This window comes from Doryrhamphus excisus, chromosome 5 (genome assembly GCF_030265055.1).
Source record: "Doryrhamphus excisus isolate RoL2022-K1 chromosome 5, RoL_Dexc_1.0, whole genome shotgun sequence".
Lineage (NCBI taxonomy): Eukaryota > Metazoa > Chordata > Actinopteri > Syngnathiformes > Syngnathidae > Doryrhamphus > Doryrhamphus excisus.
The window spans coordinates 25332889-25351298 of NC_080470.1; the positions used below are offsets into that span (position 1 = coordinate 25332889).

Genomic DNA, 18410 nt, shown 5'->3' on the forward strand with positions numbered 1-18410 from the left:
AGCAATGGACCAGGACAACAGGACATCTTCACCGTGGACAAAGCGGCCATCTACTTGATCTACGGCTGGCTGAGATTTTCCAGTCCCAAACCAAATAAGAATGTCGTCCTCAAGCAGGTGTGGAATGCACAGATGATGGAACTACAGATCAAGCCGTGCGAGTCCGAGGTCTTCTTTTTCCTGAAGGTCACGCTGGTGAACAACAGCACAGTAAGCGTCCACTTCAGATCCGAGCACATCGGCGGCTCTTTCCACGTCTATGAACTCTGACTGGAAAGGAAAACTTCCCAGGTGTTTGCAGACTGTCTCGTGTATTTCCACAAAATGTACACTTTCAAGTTCAGGAACGTCAATCACACCTACACAGTCAGGAGACAAACTCAGACAAACGTGCCAAATTAAAAAAAGGACCTCGGAATCTTCCCAGAGGCTACACAACAGACCTTCCCACCCCTCCCATAGCGTTGCAGCCTCACCTCCTCTCACCTGCCATCATTTCCCATCCTTTGCACTCTTCATACAGCTTCTGGGAATTTCCTCTCATGGATATGCCAGGACCTGACAAGGAGAATGATGATGATGAAAGACAACAGTGGACTATAAATAGAAAAGAACACGTTCTTTTAGTAGTAGTAGTAAGTACTCATTCCCACCACAAAGATGATGACTGTATGTTACCTAAATCACCTGCAACTATTAATGAAACAATTGTGGGGTTTTTTAACCCACCTAATTCTTACCTTTAAAAACACAAAAGCCGTTAGCATGGCAACCATTATTGTAAAGTGTTATATTCTATGTTATTTTGTATTTATTTTATGTCCCTAACAGAAGACGGAAATGCTTTGCTGGTTCTCAGAATAATGCCACTTAGGAATATATATTGTATCCTAATTTGATGAGTACATCATCCGATTTTGACATGTAAAATACAGTTCATTTAACCCACATACTGCAACCACTTATTGGTGTTTACAGTTACTATGAATGCAGCCAATTGGTGAAATTAGCATATTCAAATAGCGTACAAGCTAGCCGTCTACCTAGCTAACAAATCATAAGGTTAGCTATCTTAACGAGAGGTACGATTTCAAAATGGAAACTTCATGTTGCGTTCAAATAGTTTCACACTAAAATGGACTGAGTACATACTGACATATAATGTTGCTGTAGAGCGATCTTTCTGCAAATTAGCGATGAGCGGATCGATACTGAAATATGATACCAGCTCTTTAGGCGCCAAATTTCAAATGAAAACATCCACATTTTGATATTTCGGTCACTTGAAGTATATGTTATGATATGTAGTTATGTTACGATTGGTATACATTTTTCAAATTGACCGCACACGTTAGGTTTATGTGCAAAAAAAAAAAAACGAATCGTCGATTTTAACTCAGTAGCAATCGGAAAACAAACAACTGGTCACATGATCACATGACCGGAAAGTTCTAGTAGATTGGCGCCCAGACGACGTTCACATTTTTGTAATGGCGCCGCCCACTGGCCAAGCGATGGTATGCCGCGTAAAGTGTTCGTTCAAAAAAAGAAGTCACGTGAGCGTATATGACGAATAAAAGACGAATAAGGCAGTCATTTCTCGAACTTCACAGTTGAGAACGTTATTTTTATGATTCGTCCCCTCAGGACAATCGCAACAATCAATCGCGACAGGATAAAACTGTGACCAACTAAACATTACGATGGAGAACGTGATTGAACCTGACTGGGATTCCATTTTAGAACTAATTGACGAGGAGTTGGGCAAAATAAACCCCCTCCAAAGTGCTCCTTCGCATCAGTGGGATCGTGCAGGCCTCCATGATCATTATGAGCAGGTAAGATGAAGAATATAAAAACGTATTGTTTGTCAAAGTTGAAATGGAAAATCTTTATTATATTTGATATTCCGTTACTGAACTTCTTGATGAGTTTTTCAAGATGGTTTAATCCTGGTTATACCGCCGTTGGGTACGTGAAGGGCACCCGACCTCAGCACGAGGCTGTACCGTCATTTTGAATTACTACAAATACATATAATCGTTTTATAAAATATTTAGAAAATGTCAAACCTTGAAAAAATCGTACTGCAATAATGATGTAAGTACTTCATAGTATATAGTGTGAGATGTTCCCAGAATGTCCTAAGCTATACTACACATAAATGAGTACAGTACACCCTGCACACTACTACAAATATTTTGTTATGTATTTTCACAGGCCAATGTAAAGTAGTCAGTGTACAGCTTGTGTGGCTACCACTACCTTTCCAACTCTTTTGGGCATGAAGTTCACTAGAGCTTCACAAGTTGCCTTGGGAACCCCCGTCTGGGACAATATAACTTAACATAATATAATTAATATTAAGATAATATAGATAATATAACTGACATGTTGCACTCGGCCTTCCGTCTGAGGATTTCCCACTGATGTTCAATAGGGTGTAGGCCCGGAGACATACTTGGTCAGTCCATCACCTTTACCCTCAGCTTCTTTAGCAAGCACTGTTCATTTTGGAGGTGTTTTTGGAGTCGTTGGTATGTTGGAATACCACCCTGCGGCCCAGCATCTGAAGGAAGGGCGGTTATTTTGAGGGAACAGCAACACATTTACACTGTTAATGTAATAACAGGACACAATTATATATATATATTTGAATGTAATAACAGCTCTAAATGAACTGAAAACAAGCTGAAAATGTATTTGCCTAGTTTCTTTAATAGTAGCAGGACATTAGAATCACACTTTAAACATGAGTTCTGACGGGTTGCGTTCAAAGACACCAAGTGATTTGGATGTATTTTCTGGGCGTTGCAAACATAATTAACTGCAGAAAACTGTACTTTGGCAGTTGGTTACCCGAGTGAGTGACACTTATTGTATTTCTTTATTTAGACCAGGGATCTCAAGGTCAATTTACTTGGGGGCCACTGGAGCTAGGGTCTCGGTGAGGCTGGGCTGCATCAGGTTTTTAAAAAAAAACACTTTTTCAGTGTTTTGATCTCAGTCATGGATGATGAGAGAAAAAGCAAAACGGGCGGGCTCGTTCGCTTGCGCATGGGTAGGGCACAATCGCGTCAATTGTGCGCAGTGTGCACACAGCTTTAAGCTGTCATTTCTGGGTTCATGAAACCATATGGCATCCATATTAAACTAGGCGGGGGCCTCAAACTAGCATCTGCGAGTATGAGACCCCTGATTTAGACCACACATTCACACATAATAAAGATTGTTGTGATGTTTGGAGTGTCCAAGAAGGCACTTCACAGTCGTTTATTGGCAATGAGGAAGTGTCGTTCCGATCACAACTGGACAAGAAACGTGTTTTGAGTTGGCGATGCATTTATGGTGTTGGTATTGCAATGCTGGTGATGTGTTCAGGTGAGAAGTTATAAAAGAGTGTCAAGACCTGTGAGAAGATGCTATTGTTCCCCCATCTGCCATCATAACAGGGGTGTGTGCGTTAATTTTTTAAAGAAAGTTTTCTCCGGGTACTCTCCGTTTCCTCCGACATTCCAAAAACATGTTAACAGGTTAATTGGCGACTCCAAATTGTCCATAGGTATGAATGTGAGTGTGAATGGTTGTTTGTCTATATGTGCCCTGTGATTGGTTGGTGACCAGTCCAGGGTGGACCCCGCCTCTCACCCGATGACAGCTGGGATAGGCTCCAGTATACCCTCAGCTTACCGTGGTGAGGATAAGCGGCATAGAAAAGAAATGGATGAATGGAATTGAATAAATTAGTTACTGTGATTAATATGGAGTTTTGTTAGTGAACATTTCATGAGTATTAGTAGTATTGTAGTATGAGTATTTCCTCAGGCGTTTGATGGCCCTGATGATAATGTTGTACATTGCAATATATACGTATATCCGTAATATACATCCATAATATCTAATATCTTCTGGCGATTCTCCACAGCGTCTGTGGCAGGACCCTCCACACATTCAGAGAATGGAGTCCATCAGTCACTTTCCTGCTCCTCTGCAAACAGTAAGACCGTCTTTTACTCAACAATACACACAAAAACAAATGAACACATTCCACATCTGGAAAAATGATATTTATTACAGCTGAAATGCTGCCACCTGCTGGACATGTGACAACATTATTTGTGTCAATAGGTCTGCTCTGCTCCTCTGGTGATCCAGCCAGAAGTCAGCAGCCAAAATCCCGTTGGAGTCATGTAAATCACACACACTGCTATTTAGGCTAACCGGACACACCAGCTGTTGTCTAATGTTGTGTGTGTGTGTGTGTGTGTGTGTGTGTGTGTGTGTGTGTGTGTGTGTGCAGGAACAGTCAGCTGCTGTATGATTATGGATCTTGCACATTCTCCTCCCCCCTTACTTCAAAGTCATCAAAGTAAGATTTGACAACAAGGTGTACCTACCTGACACGTCCACACAGAGGCGACACATGCTCATGTTGTCTTTTGTAGGAGAAAGAGGAAGCCAGTGACCCATGGGGACGGGAGGCCGTATATTAAGAAGCCCCCCAACGCTTTCATGTTATTCATGAAGGAACAGAGGCCTATTGTGAAGGCCAACTTTATTAACAAAGACAGTGCGACAATGAACAAAGTCCTGGGCCAAATGGTGAGTGTGTTCTGTGATTAGTGTTATTGTTGTGTTGCTAGTCATTGAGTTGTATACTGACAGTGTGGTGATATTCCACAGTGGAAGTCACTGACACAGACGGAGCAGGAGAAATACTTCCGGGAAGCTGAGTCACTCAACCAGATACATGCCAACATGTACCCGCAATGGTCCTGCAGAGACAACTATGTATGTCACCCACACATACTAGTAGTAATACACCTGAGCCCAGTTGGATGCAACAAGTTAATATTTCATGAATTTAATATTAAACATGTCTTTGGTGTAGGGCAAAAAGAAGAAGAGGAAGTGGGGCAACAGAGCAAGTAAGATTTTTTGTCATTTGTATGCTTATTAACAAGCATAGCTTTTGCACAATTAATTACCCAACAATCTCGGGTGTGTGGTCTCCAGTAGTAAGCATGTACTTTTTTACGGACTCCACAAGATGGCAGTATGATCACGCAGCATCTGCATGCACTTTCAAATGCTGCTTCTCAGCTGTAGTGGTGAAACTCAAGGTTTGCTGTTTCCAGCTGGCTGAGCAATGCACTTTGGGTACTTTGGGTACACTCCATGTGGTCGTCATTAACTGACAACCAACCATCCAAGGACACCAGAATTGAAGAGAACTCGGCATCCACTTCTGTAGTATCCAGAAACATTGCATTGTAAGCATTAATGGCATTAATGGATGCTCCAAAAGACCAGATGTGGCATTTTTCGAGTTCCGTATACATATATACTCACTGTGTTCACTAAACAACATTGAGCTAGTGAATACATTGTTGGTGGCCTAGCCCCGCCCACGTTCTCTTGCTCACCATCATGGCAGACTTTCTGCTCTATGGCGTTCGCCACTCTCTTCACCCAGTGTATTTGTGTGTTGGTGTTTGCTGCAGCATCTGCATCAGATCCCCCTCACCAGGCCCAGACCACGTGCTTGACAATGGTTCAGACGGTGTGGCTGCAGTCTGTCAGCGACGTCTGCGTCATGCAGGAGGCCTCGCAGGTCAACCTCGCCTTCTCCACGCTGAGTCAGTGCGAGGCCGGTGCGCAAATAGCGATGCCGATGGAAGCCTTGCCCTCGGCGCCGCCAACCCAAACACATGCCAGAGACAGCAGCACACAGTTGATCAGTTTTGATGGTGAGCTCATGAGGATGGAGCACCTGGGTTCACTGCCCCCCTCGTCATAGCCTGCCTTGCCCTTTGGTCTTTAGGGTCACACATCGAGACTTTTTTTAAGCATGAAATACATTTCACCAGCAATATGAATACCTTTGCAATTTCATCATGACCCAAATGGAGAGAAGTGATATAGAAAAGGGCTGGGTGGATTTCTATTTTATTCTTAGTGTTGTTATTCATTGTGGAAAAAAGAGCTATTATCCATCCATCCTTTTTCTATGCCGCTTATCCTCACTAGGGTCGCAGAGGTATTCTGGAGCCTATCCCAGCTGACTTGGGCAAGAGGCGCAATACACCCTAGAACAATCAAATATATATATTTAATTCCATAGTTGGCACAGCCTGGTGAAGATGACGCACCGAATAGGTGTACTTTCATTCGCTATTCTTGAGGTTCTGTGTCTGTGTTTCCATTTTCCCACCAAAGAAACCTCAAATAGTCTCGACAAGAGGCGCAATACGCCCTAGACTGGTTACTCAGTACTCCTTCTCCACACAGAGATGCCCGACGGAGATTCTAACCCAGATCTTCTGACTGTATGGCCAACATGCTAACCACTAGGCTACTGTGCTGCCATGCACTATGATAAACAGTATTAATGATTGTGATATAATCGTCACAAAAGTAATAAGTAAACATTTTATATATGTGTATTGTAGACAGAGAGACAGCAGTATTAATCGTTAATGATTGTAAGTGGAACAAGTCAAATGAACATATACAGTATATACTTTTTAGAGTTTGGGCACTATAGTTAGTTCAGCCAATCTTTAATATATTTTTATGACATTTTTATAAGATGTGTGTGTTCTTTATGCTGTGTGTGTCTAAATAAAGACAACATATAATGAGTGGATATTCTTTAACACTGAAAATACTGGTGTTCACTCCTTATGTCAGCATAAACATTAATTTTCTCGGTTTATATAATGTCCACACTGTAAATTACAGTACACCACTGGCAGCTAGAATCGCCAGCTTCAAACTTATTTTACGGTGTGTTACTGTGATCGACAACACTATATTACTGTAAAAGTATTACAGTACTGTGCTGTAGAGAATACAAACATTACAGTGTCTCCAAATAATGACCAATGTAACATGAAACAATGAAAAGCTTACCAAGCAGCATCAGATGAGGGCTGGCAGGAGGGGTGAGGATTGTTTCAATGTCCGCTACAGAGGCAGACACCTGGAAGGCAAAGACAACCGTAAGTGTGCCATGAACAGCTGAATGCAAAGTACCATCTCTGTACCTTCGCTATTACAGAGGACATCTTTGTTGGTCAGTTTTACTCTGGAGTATTCTATGATGGCTCTTCCACATTCCGCCATACTCAGTTCCAAGCTACGAAGCACTTTGGTGTCTGTAAGCAACTCAAAATGGGCGTAAATGTACCTGAGAATGAAAAGAAAAGGCCTTTTGCTTTTCTTATCTTCAATGTCAGTTGGCGAGTCACGCAGGAGAGCAACTAACGTAACCGTAACGCAGTCTAATCACAATAGAAATCGTTACACCTCCTGTAAAATAAAACCCACCAACAGCCATCTCTGTTAGTCATTTCACTCTTTTAGTTTGTTCGAGATAAGTCCTTAATTCTGCCGGCTCATGTAAAAATATTTCTCTCCCCTGCTTTGCTGAGTGACCAGTATGTGAAATTAACTGGAACAAAATTGAATGAAAGAAAACAAAATCAACCGTAAAAATGTTGCTAACATTATTCAAAACTCGCTAGCTAGCTAGTTTGATTTCAGTCAGGTTGCTTCATTCTGCTGTAAAAATACTAATAAGTTAGTTGCCCCCGGCCTAGTTATTTGGCTTTTGACAGCTTTAAAAAGATATGGTAATTAGGTTCAAAGACAGAGTTAGAAATCAATGTTAAGTTAACCCTTTCACCATTGGTATTGTTGTCTCTGTTGTCTCTAAAAGAAGGGAAAATGTGATAATAACCATAGCCACAACTTTCTACTTCAATTAGTCTACTTGTGTGATGGTTAAAACATTTTAAATAACTTATTACTTAAATGTAAATATTAAATTAATTGTATTAATGTATGTACAGTGTATACGTATATACAAAGTAAGGAAAATGTAATTATTGCCTTCTTTCCAAATACATTTTCTTATGATGACGGCAGCTTGACCCTGGAGCAGATAAATTCACCTTGGACTATTTTCAAAGGGAAAATGTGATGGACTTTGACTTGACAACCTAAACCACAGCAGACACAGCACACACAGTGCATACTATATTGACATAAGTAGTACATGAGACCATCAAGGTATTAGCACAGGAAGGAAGTACACAGCAGGGTAAAGCGTAATGAGACCGAGCATATGTGGGTCTGGCGTGTACATCTTTGTTCGTCTTGCTTTTTCTCACCACCTTTAACGGCTCTCTGTGGCGTGCAGTTAGAAAAAAAGCAGAGGTGAGAAGAAGGGGGAGGCAGAAAGTACAAAAACTGCTGCACTGTGGTGTCTTTGAATACGGCCAGTGGAGAAATAGAAAAGTGAAGACAATAAAAGGCTAGTGAGAAATGATATATTAATATGATAAGATGTAGTCATCTACATTGCTGAGGACTCTTAAGTTCATTATAAGTACATGAGGGATGAATAAATATTTTCTTGAAAAATATACACACTAAGTTAGTGTTAAGCCATAATTGTCTAATTAATACTGTGTGAGTCCTTCGTATAATTCCCACCATGACACTTTAGGTGCATGGGTGACTTCTGAGTCAGTGTTCAGATCTGGTACAAGCCAAAAAAGTTGCCTTGATGCGAGTCACTGAGATATTTGGGGTGCGACACGTTCACCATGACTCTGTCGCGCTCCTCCAGCTGCAGAGCTGAACCTAGGTAACTGTCGGCTGTCCAGGCATGGTCCGCCTGCCGGGAGCAGAATCCTGCCCTGTGGGCCTCCATCAGGGTCACAGGTCCAAGGGGATGCCCTGCCCTTTTCACAAACACAGTGTGAACAAAGGAGGACGTGGGCGTGCATTTCTTGAAGATGAGCTCCACTCGCGAGTAGATGTGGTACAGTCCACTCCGGTTGACTCGCAGTGCGCCGTCCTCCACCTGGTACGCCACACCCCCGGCGGTGAATGCTTGGCCCACCCGCGTGTCCCAACGCAGGGTTTTGCGGAAGGTGACTTTTTCTATTCGACCTACAGTAGTGAGTGTAGGAATAAAAGCTTCAGTACAATTTCACTTCAACCAAAGACTTCAACCGTCTTCATTATTTGAAGCATGATAATAACCATAGAACCAGAAACTTGCATAAGAAAGAGTCTGGTGAATTACACATCAACACTGTGTGCACCATTGTTATATACATACAATTATCAGTGTTGGGAGTAACAATGTCAACTCATTCGCTCCCAAAAACATATTTATACGTCTTTTTGCACGAGAGGCACAAAGAGGTGGTGATGTAACTGCACAATAGAAGAGATTATGTGTGGCACAGTTTTAAGACAAAAAAATGGCCACAAGGTGGCAGAAATGTTTTTTCCAAGAACTTGGAATGCTCCTGTCCTATACAAGGAGGTTATGTTATGTCTTAAATGGCTTATTTTCTCTGATTATATCTACTGTATTGTGTAATACAAGCGTAAGGGTGACTATAGGGGTGTTATTTTGTGTCTGGAGGACTCTAATAATGTTAAAACACCTATTTGGAAGCTTGTAAAAACAGGTTATCTAAGCCATAGCTAACAAAATATTCCTTCTATTAATATTAAATCCTACTTTGCAGAAATTAACTTATCACGGTCAGGTCTGGAACCAATTAACTGTGATAAACGAAGGGCCTATGTACTGTTTACTGTCATCGTTCACAAAAATCGCTGCTTGAAGGACCCGACTTGTTTGCCAGATAAGGTTGGTGAGTAAAAAAACTAGTATTTTTAGGTTGTAAGTATCTTTTGTGTTCCTTTATCCAAAAGAACTTTCATTTGTGAGGTTCCTAAATGTCTTTGATGCGGTTAGGGTCAAGGTTTTTCCACACCAAGCATGCCTTTATGGACCTTTTAGAGACGGAAAATGGCCTTTCTCATGCTTTTCCTGCAGTCACTCCCTAAGGAGGTGTATCGTTAGAATGAAATTGTTACCTATCACATGTGCTGCGGGCCTTTCATCTTTTTCTTTCTTCTCATCTCTTTTTCCTCCATTGGAGCCTGAAAGCATCAAATTGTTGCTTTCTTGCACAATTTGCCAACATGATTGTTTAAAGTTAATAGACCTACCAATTTGCTTCTCTGTTCTGCTCAGTTCTTGCACCGACTTGACCTGATGTGAAATCTGTCAGCGAGAAACAAGAGTGCATGGTCACCACAAAGTCACACCAGCTTGCTTTCTTAGAATTAAAGGGTCAGGATATCCTGTCTTTGTTTGGACTGTTGTCCACAGGCTGAACCTCTGAGTTTAAACATCTACACTGATATAATCATTCAATTAAATGCATGCAATATGCACATTCAAGTTTGTTGCTTACCTTGCGCATGTCCTTCATTTCTACCTGCATGTTGTGAATCTGGTACCCCCCAAAGCCCAGTGCCGCAAACACCAGCACAAAAAGCAGCAGCATGACCGTGGTGAGCCCAGGGATGACCCCCTTGAAGCAGCCACTTGGCCTGCGACCCTTCAGCCTTTTCTGGGCAGGCGGGAAGGACCAGCAGGGTACCACATTTGGAAGCGGGTCTGAATGGTGGTGCTGATGCTGCTGATGCTGCTGTTGACCTCCATCCACAACAAACACTTGTGGGAAGGGATAGTTCTGGTCGCAGTTCATTTTGCCGTTCCAACTGCAATATAATTTATGTATGTACGCAGGCGTGTGTGTATGTGCTGCCTTACAAGGGGGTGTACAATCTTGTGAACACCTCTAACCACAAATTCCTCCCACTTGCATGTGAGAGCATCGCAAACGTCATCAAAGTGGCTGCAAAGCAAACGTCTTCTAGTCACTGAATAACAAATCACAATTGACTAGATGCTTATTTAATAGCATGCTTCAACTGAACTTGGATATAAGTAGTCAGTGTACAGCTGGTGTCGCGGTATCCATTTACAATCCACCGGAAAGGAGTCAACATAGAGCCATTATTGTCTAAATATATGGTAACACAACTGAGGAGCTATGAGTAGATATGGTCTGGTCCCGGCACTGGGGAAATGTGTTCATGATCATGTTCTTCAGAATGTTCATGTTTCCCCTCAATGAACCGCAGCTCCCCAGTGCTTGCAGTACTCATGCATTCCCACACCATGATGGCACACCACCACCAGGCTTTACTCTTGGCAAGACAATTATCTTGCGACATTTGTGTTGCCAGTAGACAAGAACCAACAATGGTTGTGTGTTGACTCATTTTCAGTGGATAGAAGCTGCACACTGACTAATCTAAGTACTTTATATCCAAGTTGACTTTCTGAAGTATACTATCATAAAAATGCTTTCTGAAATATGAGGGTTGCACAAATGTTTGTCAAACGCTGTACTACGGTTTTAATATGTGTGAGGGGGGTCAGGAAGCAAACCCACACCTCTGTCACCAGATTCCAAGAAAAGGACCAGTGACTCACAGCCACCTGTCCTACTTTGAAATAACATGTTTTTCTTTCTCTTTGGCCCAGATTAGATTGTACGCCTCCATTTTTGAATACCCCCTTTGAACAATTACACATAGGCAGATTCTGCATGCGGTGATGCAGACTCTGCATCGGTCTGTTGTGGTGAAGAAGGAGCTGAGCTGAAAGGCAAAGCTCTCGATTTACCGATCGATCTACGTTCCTACCGTCACATATGGCCAGAAGCTTTAAGTAGTGACGAAAGGACAAGATTGCGAGTACAAGTGAGCAAAACTATTTTATTCAGTAGGGTGGCTAGGCTCTGCTTTTGAGATAAGGCGAGTAGCCTTCCAGGAGAAACAGCTGCTCCTTCGCATTGAGAGAAGCCAGATGAGGTGGCTCCGGCATCTGGTAAGGATGTCTTCTGGACGCCTCCCTGGGGAAGTGTTTTGGGCATGTTGGAGAGACTATGAGCTCTAATGTCCTAGAACAGGTGCAGGGTGTGGCCAACGGGGTGTGGCCAATGGGGTGTGGCCAACGGGGTGTGGCCAACGGGGTGTGGCCAGCGCACTTTGCAAATTTTGTGAGCAGCGCAGTCTGCCTCCGTCCGTCCCACCGGCGCAAGTGGCAAAGAGGGAGGAGAGAAGGCGTGAGAAGGTTTAACACAGCCGAGTGTAATCTTAACCAATCAAATGCGCCGGACTGCACATCAGAGGCCACCATGTGCGTCATTCACCACATACACCACCTCGTGGCAAACATCTGTTCCTGACAATTACATTAAACACAGCATCACTGTCCTTTCTGCATAAAGTACATAATAGTATATTAAACTATATATTATATTTTAGTCCAGGAGTGGGTCGACTTTTGAAGTCAGGGGCTACAATGGGTCAAAAAAAGGCACCAACATGACCCGAGTGAGGACAAGATAGAAAATGGATGGATGGATGGATGACTGTAATGTCCCTTACCCAGGAGCACTTTAAACATATGGAGGTTGCTTAGCGTGCTCAAAATATAACTATAATTTACAGGTTTTTACTGAATAAAAAACCCAGAATGTATAATAATAATAATAATAATAATATTCACATATTGGATGGCTTTGGATATTTTGAACCAAATGAAAAACAAAAATTGTCCCCCATATCCTTTCATTTCTAGTATTCAGCCCTTGCTTGAAAAGGTTTGGACACCCCTGCTCTGAAACGATAATAAACTTTGAAGGTTTGCAGCATGCACAAGAATTACTCAATACCCAGAGCTTACAGGAAAGCCAATTTCCTCTTCAGCATTGTGGTCTTCGAGCCCCTTGTCAACTTGTTTCCTGGGAGATATGCAGTGCTGACTCACTGACATCAGTACTTTGCAGATGAATGCTGTCACGAACCTCTTTTATCTGTTCACCTGGAGTGATCTGTCTTATTTTAGCTGTATCATCTAATCTGCTGTGTTCTGTATGGGTTTGGTTCCCTTTTTCCTGCCGATCTTTGTCATAAAGATTTCATTGATTTCAGACACCAAAAGTTAGCATATGCTACAAATTCTGGTTTAAAATAGCATATTATACAAAAAAAAATGTGTACATTATAACACATGGTTTTCATGTCCATGTGTGTAGCGCATATACACACACATAAATTCAGACTCAGACAGGTGAGTAGCCAACTCAAGTATTTGTAGTGCTACACATTCAGGGCTCTAATTTCGTGACGCAGGATGGCGCACCCCAATTTCGTCCAGTGCACCCCAATTTCGTCCAGTGCACCCCAATTTCGTCCAGTGCACCACTGTGTGCAGCCAATTTAGTAGACTGGGCTGTGGTATAGGGAACATTTTGTGACAAAACAGCACGCCAAAGGCATGTTGAAAGATCGCCAGGTCCGACCTGGGCCGCAGTGGTAAATTGGCTGACAAATGACAAAGTGCACACGCCACCAAAACCTCACAGACAGGTTTTTCAGAGTGTCAGGCGCATTTCCGTTCAATAAACAATCAAAGCAACCACTATTTAATGTAACCATCCGAACGCAACCTGATGGCAGCTGAAAGTATGATACCAACTGGGGACAGCTCTGATCCCCATGAGGTGGTCTACGTGTTGCATGACACGGATTGTGGCCTCTGATGCGCAATCCAGTGGGCCCTGTGTATTTAAAGGCAGTGGGAAGCGTTCATTTCATTAGTTATGATTACACTCTGCTCTCTTCCCTTTTTGCCAGTTGCGCTGGTGGGAGGGATGGAGGCGTGGGTGCGGAGTGCTGCGCCGGACTGCGCTGCTCACGAAAATTGCAAAGTGCACCTGGTCTACGAAAATAGAGCCCTCAGTGATAGCTAACATCCATGGCTAAACTTTGTCAAATTGCTTTCAATAGCTGACAGCAACATACGTAACTAGTGCAAGTGCATGTTGTCCTGGAACGTTTGATGCCCCTGCACAGCCTGAAACTCCATTGTTCCATCGAAGGAAAAAGCAGCCCCGATCATGAAGGCGCCCGCTCCACTGTGCTGTGTGGGAAGGTAACATTAGAAAACTTAAGATCCAACAGCACAAGTAAGTTCATTCTTGTAATGTTTCAACTGGTCTTAAAATTGTGTACAGTATTTGGAATATGGGATCATTACTGTGTAGGTTAACCCCTTTACAAAAATATGGCTGGCACATTTAAGATGTTTCAGTTTTTTAACACTATTAAATAAAGTTGATCCAAAAACAAATCTTTATGATAATCCCAAATCAGAGCACTTTAAGTTGGTTTATTTATTATATCCCCCTCCCTCCAATAATAGATTAATTTTTATTTTGTAAATGTTTTAGGATTTTGTATTTTTTTTTACTTTCAATATCTCAAGTATTTTGCATGTGTTTCCCACACGTGTAATACTGAAAGTGTTCCTTGCAGCAGCAGCTGCGTAACAGCCTGGCGGGGGTGGGAGGCATTGGTTAGCTAGTCGAGCCAGTATGAGCTGATGTGCTGTGTCAGCTCACCACCGTTAGGTAGGAACCAATGAATCACTGATTTTTGCACCTTGCCTGAGGCGCTTCGGAAGGGCTTGTGGTCATTATAGTGGCACACTTGCTTTTAGGTGAACACTCACACAGTTGTCCACCTATTGTTTCCACACTGATCAGACTAACACAGAATAGCCGTGGGAAATAACATTGGAACTCCACACATTTGTAGAATTTATTTTTATTATTATTCTTTTTAGGCCATTTCTTTTGAAGAAAACACATTCATTCACCCGAGGTCGGGAATCATTTTGTAGACATATAATACAGGTAAAATGTACAGCATATATGTACCACCATTTTTACATGTTTGTGTCTTAATGCTTCACTGTGCATGTTTTTTTTTGTTAAGTGTTGAGAATTTGAAGACACCATAGTGCAAAAGGGAAATGTAACTTCTACACCGTGTGTTCATGGATCATCCGACATTATCATGCATTAGTAGTGTGTACCTATACATTTTATATATTTTGTGTGTGTGGGGGGGCCATACTGAACAAAGACGGGAGGATTCTGGAGCTGAATGTAATCTAATAATGACTTTTATTGCAAATGTTGATCTGAAATTGTAGGAGACTGTCCACGTCAAGCTAGCAGTCGGATTTGGAGTTTGGAGTCATGTGCTAAAAATGTATATTCTCATGGCCGTCTCATGACCAGTCCAGGGTGTACCCCGCCTCTTGCCTGAAGTCAGCTGTGATAGGCTCCAGCATACCTGAGACCCTAGTGAGGATAAGCGGCATAGAAGATAAGCAGGTCTAAGTACTGTTAGAACATTATTAAAAAGTCACTTTTGCATCACTTGTCTGACTCGTCTCCAGAAGATGAGTAACAATCAAGTCCAAGGACATGACCCATCTTCTCTTGAGTTATTCCTTGTGATGTCTTCTGTTCCTCTACTGTGTCTTTCTGTCCAACATCAGCTGCCATGTCACCGTCTCTCCCCTGTGCTAGATCTATGGCAGAATTACCAAGGTTTGGCAGAGAAAGCTGTAACATCCTTGCTAGGTTCTGCGCCTGAGAGAAGCCTCGCTGGTCCAATGTGCCTCTGAAGGCAGCAGAGGCAATCGCCAGGCGCGTGCGGTCGAAGGAGAGCGGCTGGTCCTGGTCTTCAGAAGCGACCTCCTCTTTGCATCCTGAAGTTGGGATGGAAATGCTCTCCAGGGGGTTGAACAGTCCTGTCGAGGTTCTACTGGGGGTAGCTTCACCTTCAATCTGGCAGCTGTCAGTCTCACAAAGCCGAGGCCTCTTCTTGACTGCAAAGGTAAGCACAACATATCATTTACACTGCCAGCTATGAGTGTCAACGTTTCTCTTTTGACTGCATTCACTGACCGGTGCTTGTCCTCAACTCTTGTATCTCCCCTCTCCTTTTGAGATAGGCTCGAGGGGTCCACGGCTTATGATTACAGGTGGGGTCAAGTACTTTGAGCTTGGTAATGAAGCGCTTGTACTCTTTTTCCAAAGCCTCGATTTTCAACTGGAACTCAGCTATCTTCCTCTCGGGGTAATGAGTAAGCTGTGATTGCTGAAAACAAAAGTGGAATAAAATTGGTTGGTATTTTTCTCTTACGCTCAAAAAATCTCAATGAAATTACCTGCAGGTAATATTCCATTTCTTTCATGATGCTGGGAATCCACTTTTTCACAGAGCACGCTGAATTAAGCGTAGACTATAAAACAAGGGATATTTTTGAAAAGCGAGCATTACCAGGAATGATGGGTTGACTATAAAGTAAAATCTTTCAATACCAGTTTGGGTCTCTGCTCCTGGACATCTTTTAGTCGGCCTTCTGCAATGACAGTATTTTCACAGCATGTAACATGACAGCAGAGCAATGGCTAAAAACCGAGCTACTAACAGTTTAATTGTGAATAAAAGACTTGAACGTGTATGGTTACGTGTTATACCCTTTACTTTGTTGTATTTTTGTTATGATACCGCTGAATTAATTGTTTAATTATGCCCTTTAGATGCCAACCGTGCAACACCCAGTTAGCATGGTTATTGCTAACAACTCAAGCTAACAGGTCGTGCAGCTAGGCGTCATAACAATATAATCTAAAACGATTCAGCCTCGTCTGTACTATTTTACTTTGCAACTGGCTACGCACCTTCTCTCTCTTTCTGAAGCCAAAGTCTGTTTAACTTCCCGTGTTGTTTTTCTTCGTTTCTAGCCATGTGGACAGAAAGCACTGGCCCGGGCAGGACGGCGGAAGTAAACAAAGTCACGTGACGTGTCACATGGTGATATCGCGAGAGCAACTGGCCATGTTGACAGCGCACCCATTTGAACCCACTGCGGCTACTCTGTGTTAATGTGAGTGATAAGTACGCATTTACATTGCAGAGATAACAATTGTGATTATTTTCTCCTTTTGTGATTATTTTATGACGCCTTTATAAGAACATGTGTTGGATTGTTGATGGTAATTAAGTGTCCTACAAGTGTATTAGGTGTGTATTTCTCACAAAACCCATCCGATCAAGTTTCTTAATTTAAATGTAGTTCAGCTCTTTTGTCATTGCGAAGCAAACTGGCTCTCTTTTGTCTTTCCTCAAATGTCTCTGGATTTACCGTAATTCTGTGGAGATTACACGAGGAGAGTCACTTCCCGTAAGACACGCCTCCTTTGCTGACGTGACGTCACCATCCGAGTTTTCCCTCCCCTTATATGGAAGGGCAAGGGCACCACTTTCCGGAATGATGTCATGTGAGCTCCCTAAGATGAAGAAAATCGGATCGGGATAAAAGCAGCTCAAAGACTTTAACCTGTACAAACTATACCCGTAATTGCATTTTAATTCATTGTGTGATGAGCAAAAAACATACAATATAATTATTATAATTATATCATATATTATGTCCAGAAAATCCTCTCAAGTGGATTTGTTGATGACCATCTTTAATACAAATGTTCACAATTTGTGGTTATACTGTAGAGATAATATATCCATGTAAACAAAATAAATGAACAGTTCACATACTTGGCCTGTATCGCCCTCTAGTGTTAAATTGTGTACGTTCAGGGTTGACACCTTCATAATAATCTATTTAAATACCTTTGTAGACACCTGCTGTTAGTAATATACTGCACTGCATTTCGGCTAATAGGAGGCTTCATTAACTGTAAGCATGTAGCTACAGCCTGGATTTACAACCCTGTAAAGTTTTTATTATTAAGACTTGCATAATCCAAGAAGGTGTGGTGGAGAGTTTAATGCATCTCCATCTTCAGGTCACCCTAAAAGTGGTTTATTCGAATTCTAATCTGTGGATAAGAGAGCATCATATATCTTGTTTTTTTTAACAATGTTTTATAACTTTATTGACAAATTATTGCAATGCATGTACACCTCATTCACCTAAAAGTGTTTTATTCAACTTCTAAAAGGTTAATAAGACAGTTTCAAATGTTTTTCTTTTTATTCGCAATATAATTTTATGGACAAACGAAGTGCACGTCACCTAAAAGTTATTGAATCAACTCGTAGAGTGTTAATACCCTATGACTGTCTTTATTGGCAATGCTGTATAACTATATAATAGTGTATATTTTCCCGTTGAATTCACCTAATAATAGTTTATTAAACTTCTAGTATATTAATAAGACTCGTGATTTGACTATACTGGCAAACTAGTGTAATATAGTTGCATGGTTTAGTAAACTTATTGTGTCTTAATAAAACAGTGTAAAATGTTTTGTCTATATTGGTAATATTCTGTAACTTTATTGACAAAATATTTTGTCATCTAAATCACTTTAAAGTGGTTTATTCAACTTCTATTGTGTTGAGACAGTCTCATATATTTGTTTGTCTTTTTTGGCAATGTTGTATAACTTTATTGACAAAGTGTATTATAGTTGCATTGCTGTAAATCACTTCAAAGTGGCTTGTAGTGTTAATAATCTAGACTTGCATTCCTTTTTTCTTTGTTGACAATCTCCTCAATGTTAATTGTGATATATTCATGTCTTATTCAGCTAAAAGTGGTTTATTCAACCTGTAGTGTGTTAATGCCG

General features: G+C 41.7%; 4 protein-coding genes across 5 annotated transcripts in view; 2 read left to right on the forward strand and 2 right to left on the reverse strand.

The window, feature by feature from the left end:
- Positions 1–1585: 1585 nt before the first annotated feature.
- Positions 1586–9583, forward strand: LOC131130125 (transcription factor 7-like 2). 2 transcript variants are annotated; one of them, XM_058074317.1, is made up of 9 exons: positions 1586–1838; positions 3926–3997; positions 4129–4190; positions 4301–4369; positions 4446–4602; positions 4684–4791; positions 4892–4928; positions 5505–5739; positions 5788–9583. In XM_058074317.1, exons 1-9 carry the CDS (start codon positions 1704–1706, stop codon positions 5798–5800), a joined length of 888 nt encoding a protein of 295 aa, XP_057930300.1. In that variant the 5' UTR covers positions 1586–1703; the 3' UTR covers positions 5801–9583. The 2 variants fall into 2 exon arrangements, with proteins under 2 accessions (XP_057930300.1, XP_057930299.1); XM_058074316.1 differs by having other exon boundaries at positions 5505–9583.
- Positions 8411–10589, reverse strand: faslg (Fas ligand (TNF superfamily, member 6)). The gene is made up of 4 exons (XM_058074318.1): positions 10293–10589; positions 10045–10099; positions 9910–9975; positions 8411–8964 (listed from the first exon to the last, which is right to left on the reverse strand). Exons 1-4 carry the CDS (start codon positions 10587–10589, stop codon positions 8543–8545), a joined length of 840 nt encoding a protein of 279 aa, XP_057930301.1. The 3' UTR covers positions 8411–8542.
- Positions 10590–14658: 4069 nt separating this feature from the next.
- On the reverse strand, positions 14659–16660 carry si:dkey-86e18.1 (uncharacterized protein LOC557342 homolog). Its single transcript, XM_058074319.1, has 5 exons — positions 16500–16660; positions 16137–16177; positions 15983–16057; positions 15720–15912; positions 14659–15640 (listed from the first exon to the last, which is right to left on the reverse strand). Exons 1-5 carry the CDS (start codon positions 16564–16566, stop codon positions 15183–15185), a joined length of 834 nt encoding a protein of 277 aa, XP_057930302.1. The 5' UTR covers positions 16567–16660; the 3' UTR covers positions 14659–15182.
- The window catches only part of LOC131130121 (flavin-containing monooxygenase 5-like), a 100412-nt gene continuing 98502 nt past the window's right edge, over positions 16501–18410 (forward strand). The window contains exon 1 of the mRNA XM_058074307.1: positions 16501–16705. The gene's annotated coding sequence lies outside the window, so the exon portion shown is untranslated. The remainder of the gene's footprint in view (positions 16706–18410) is intronic.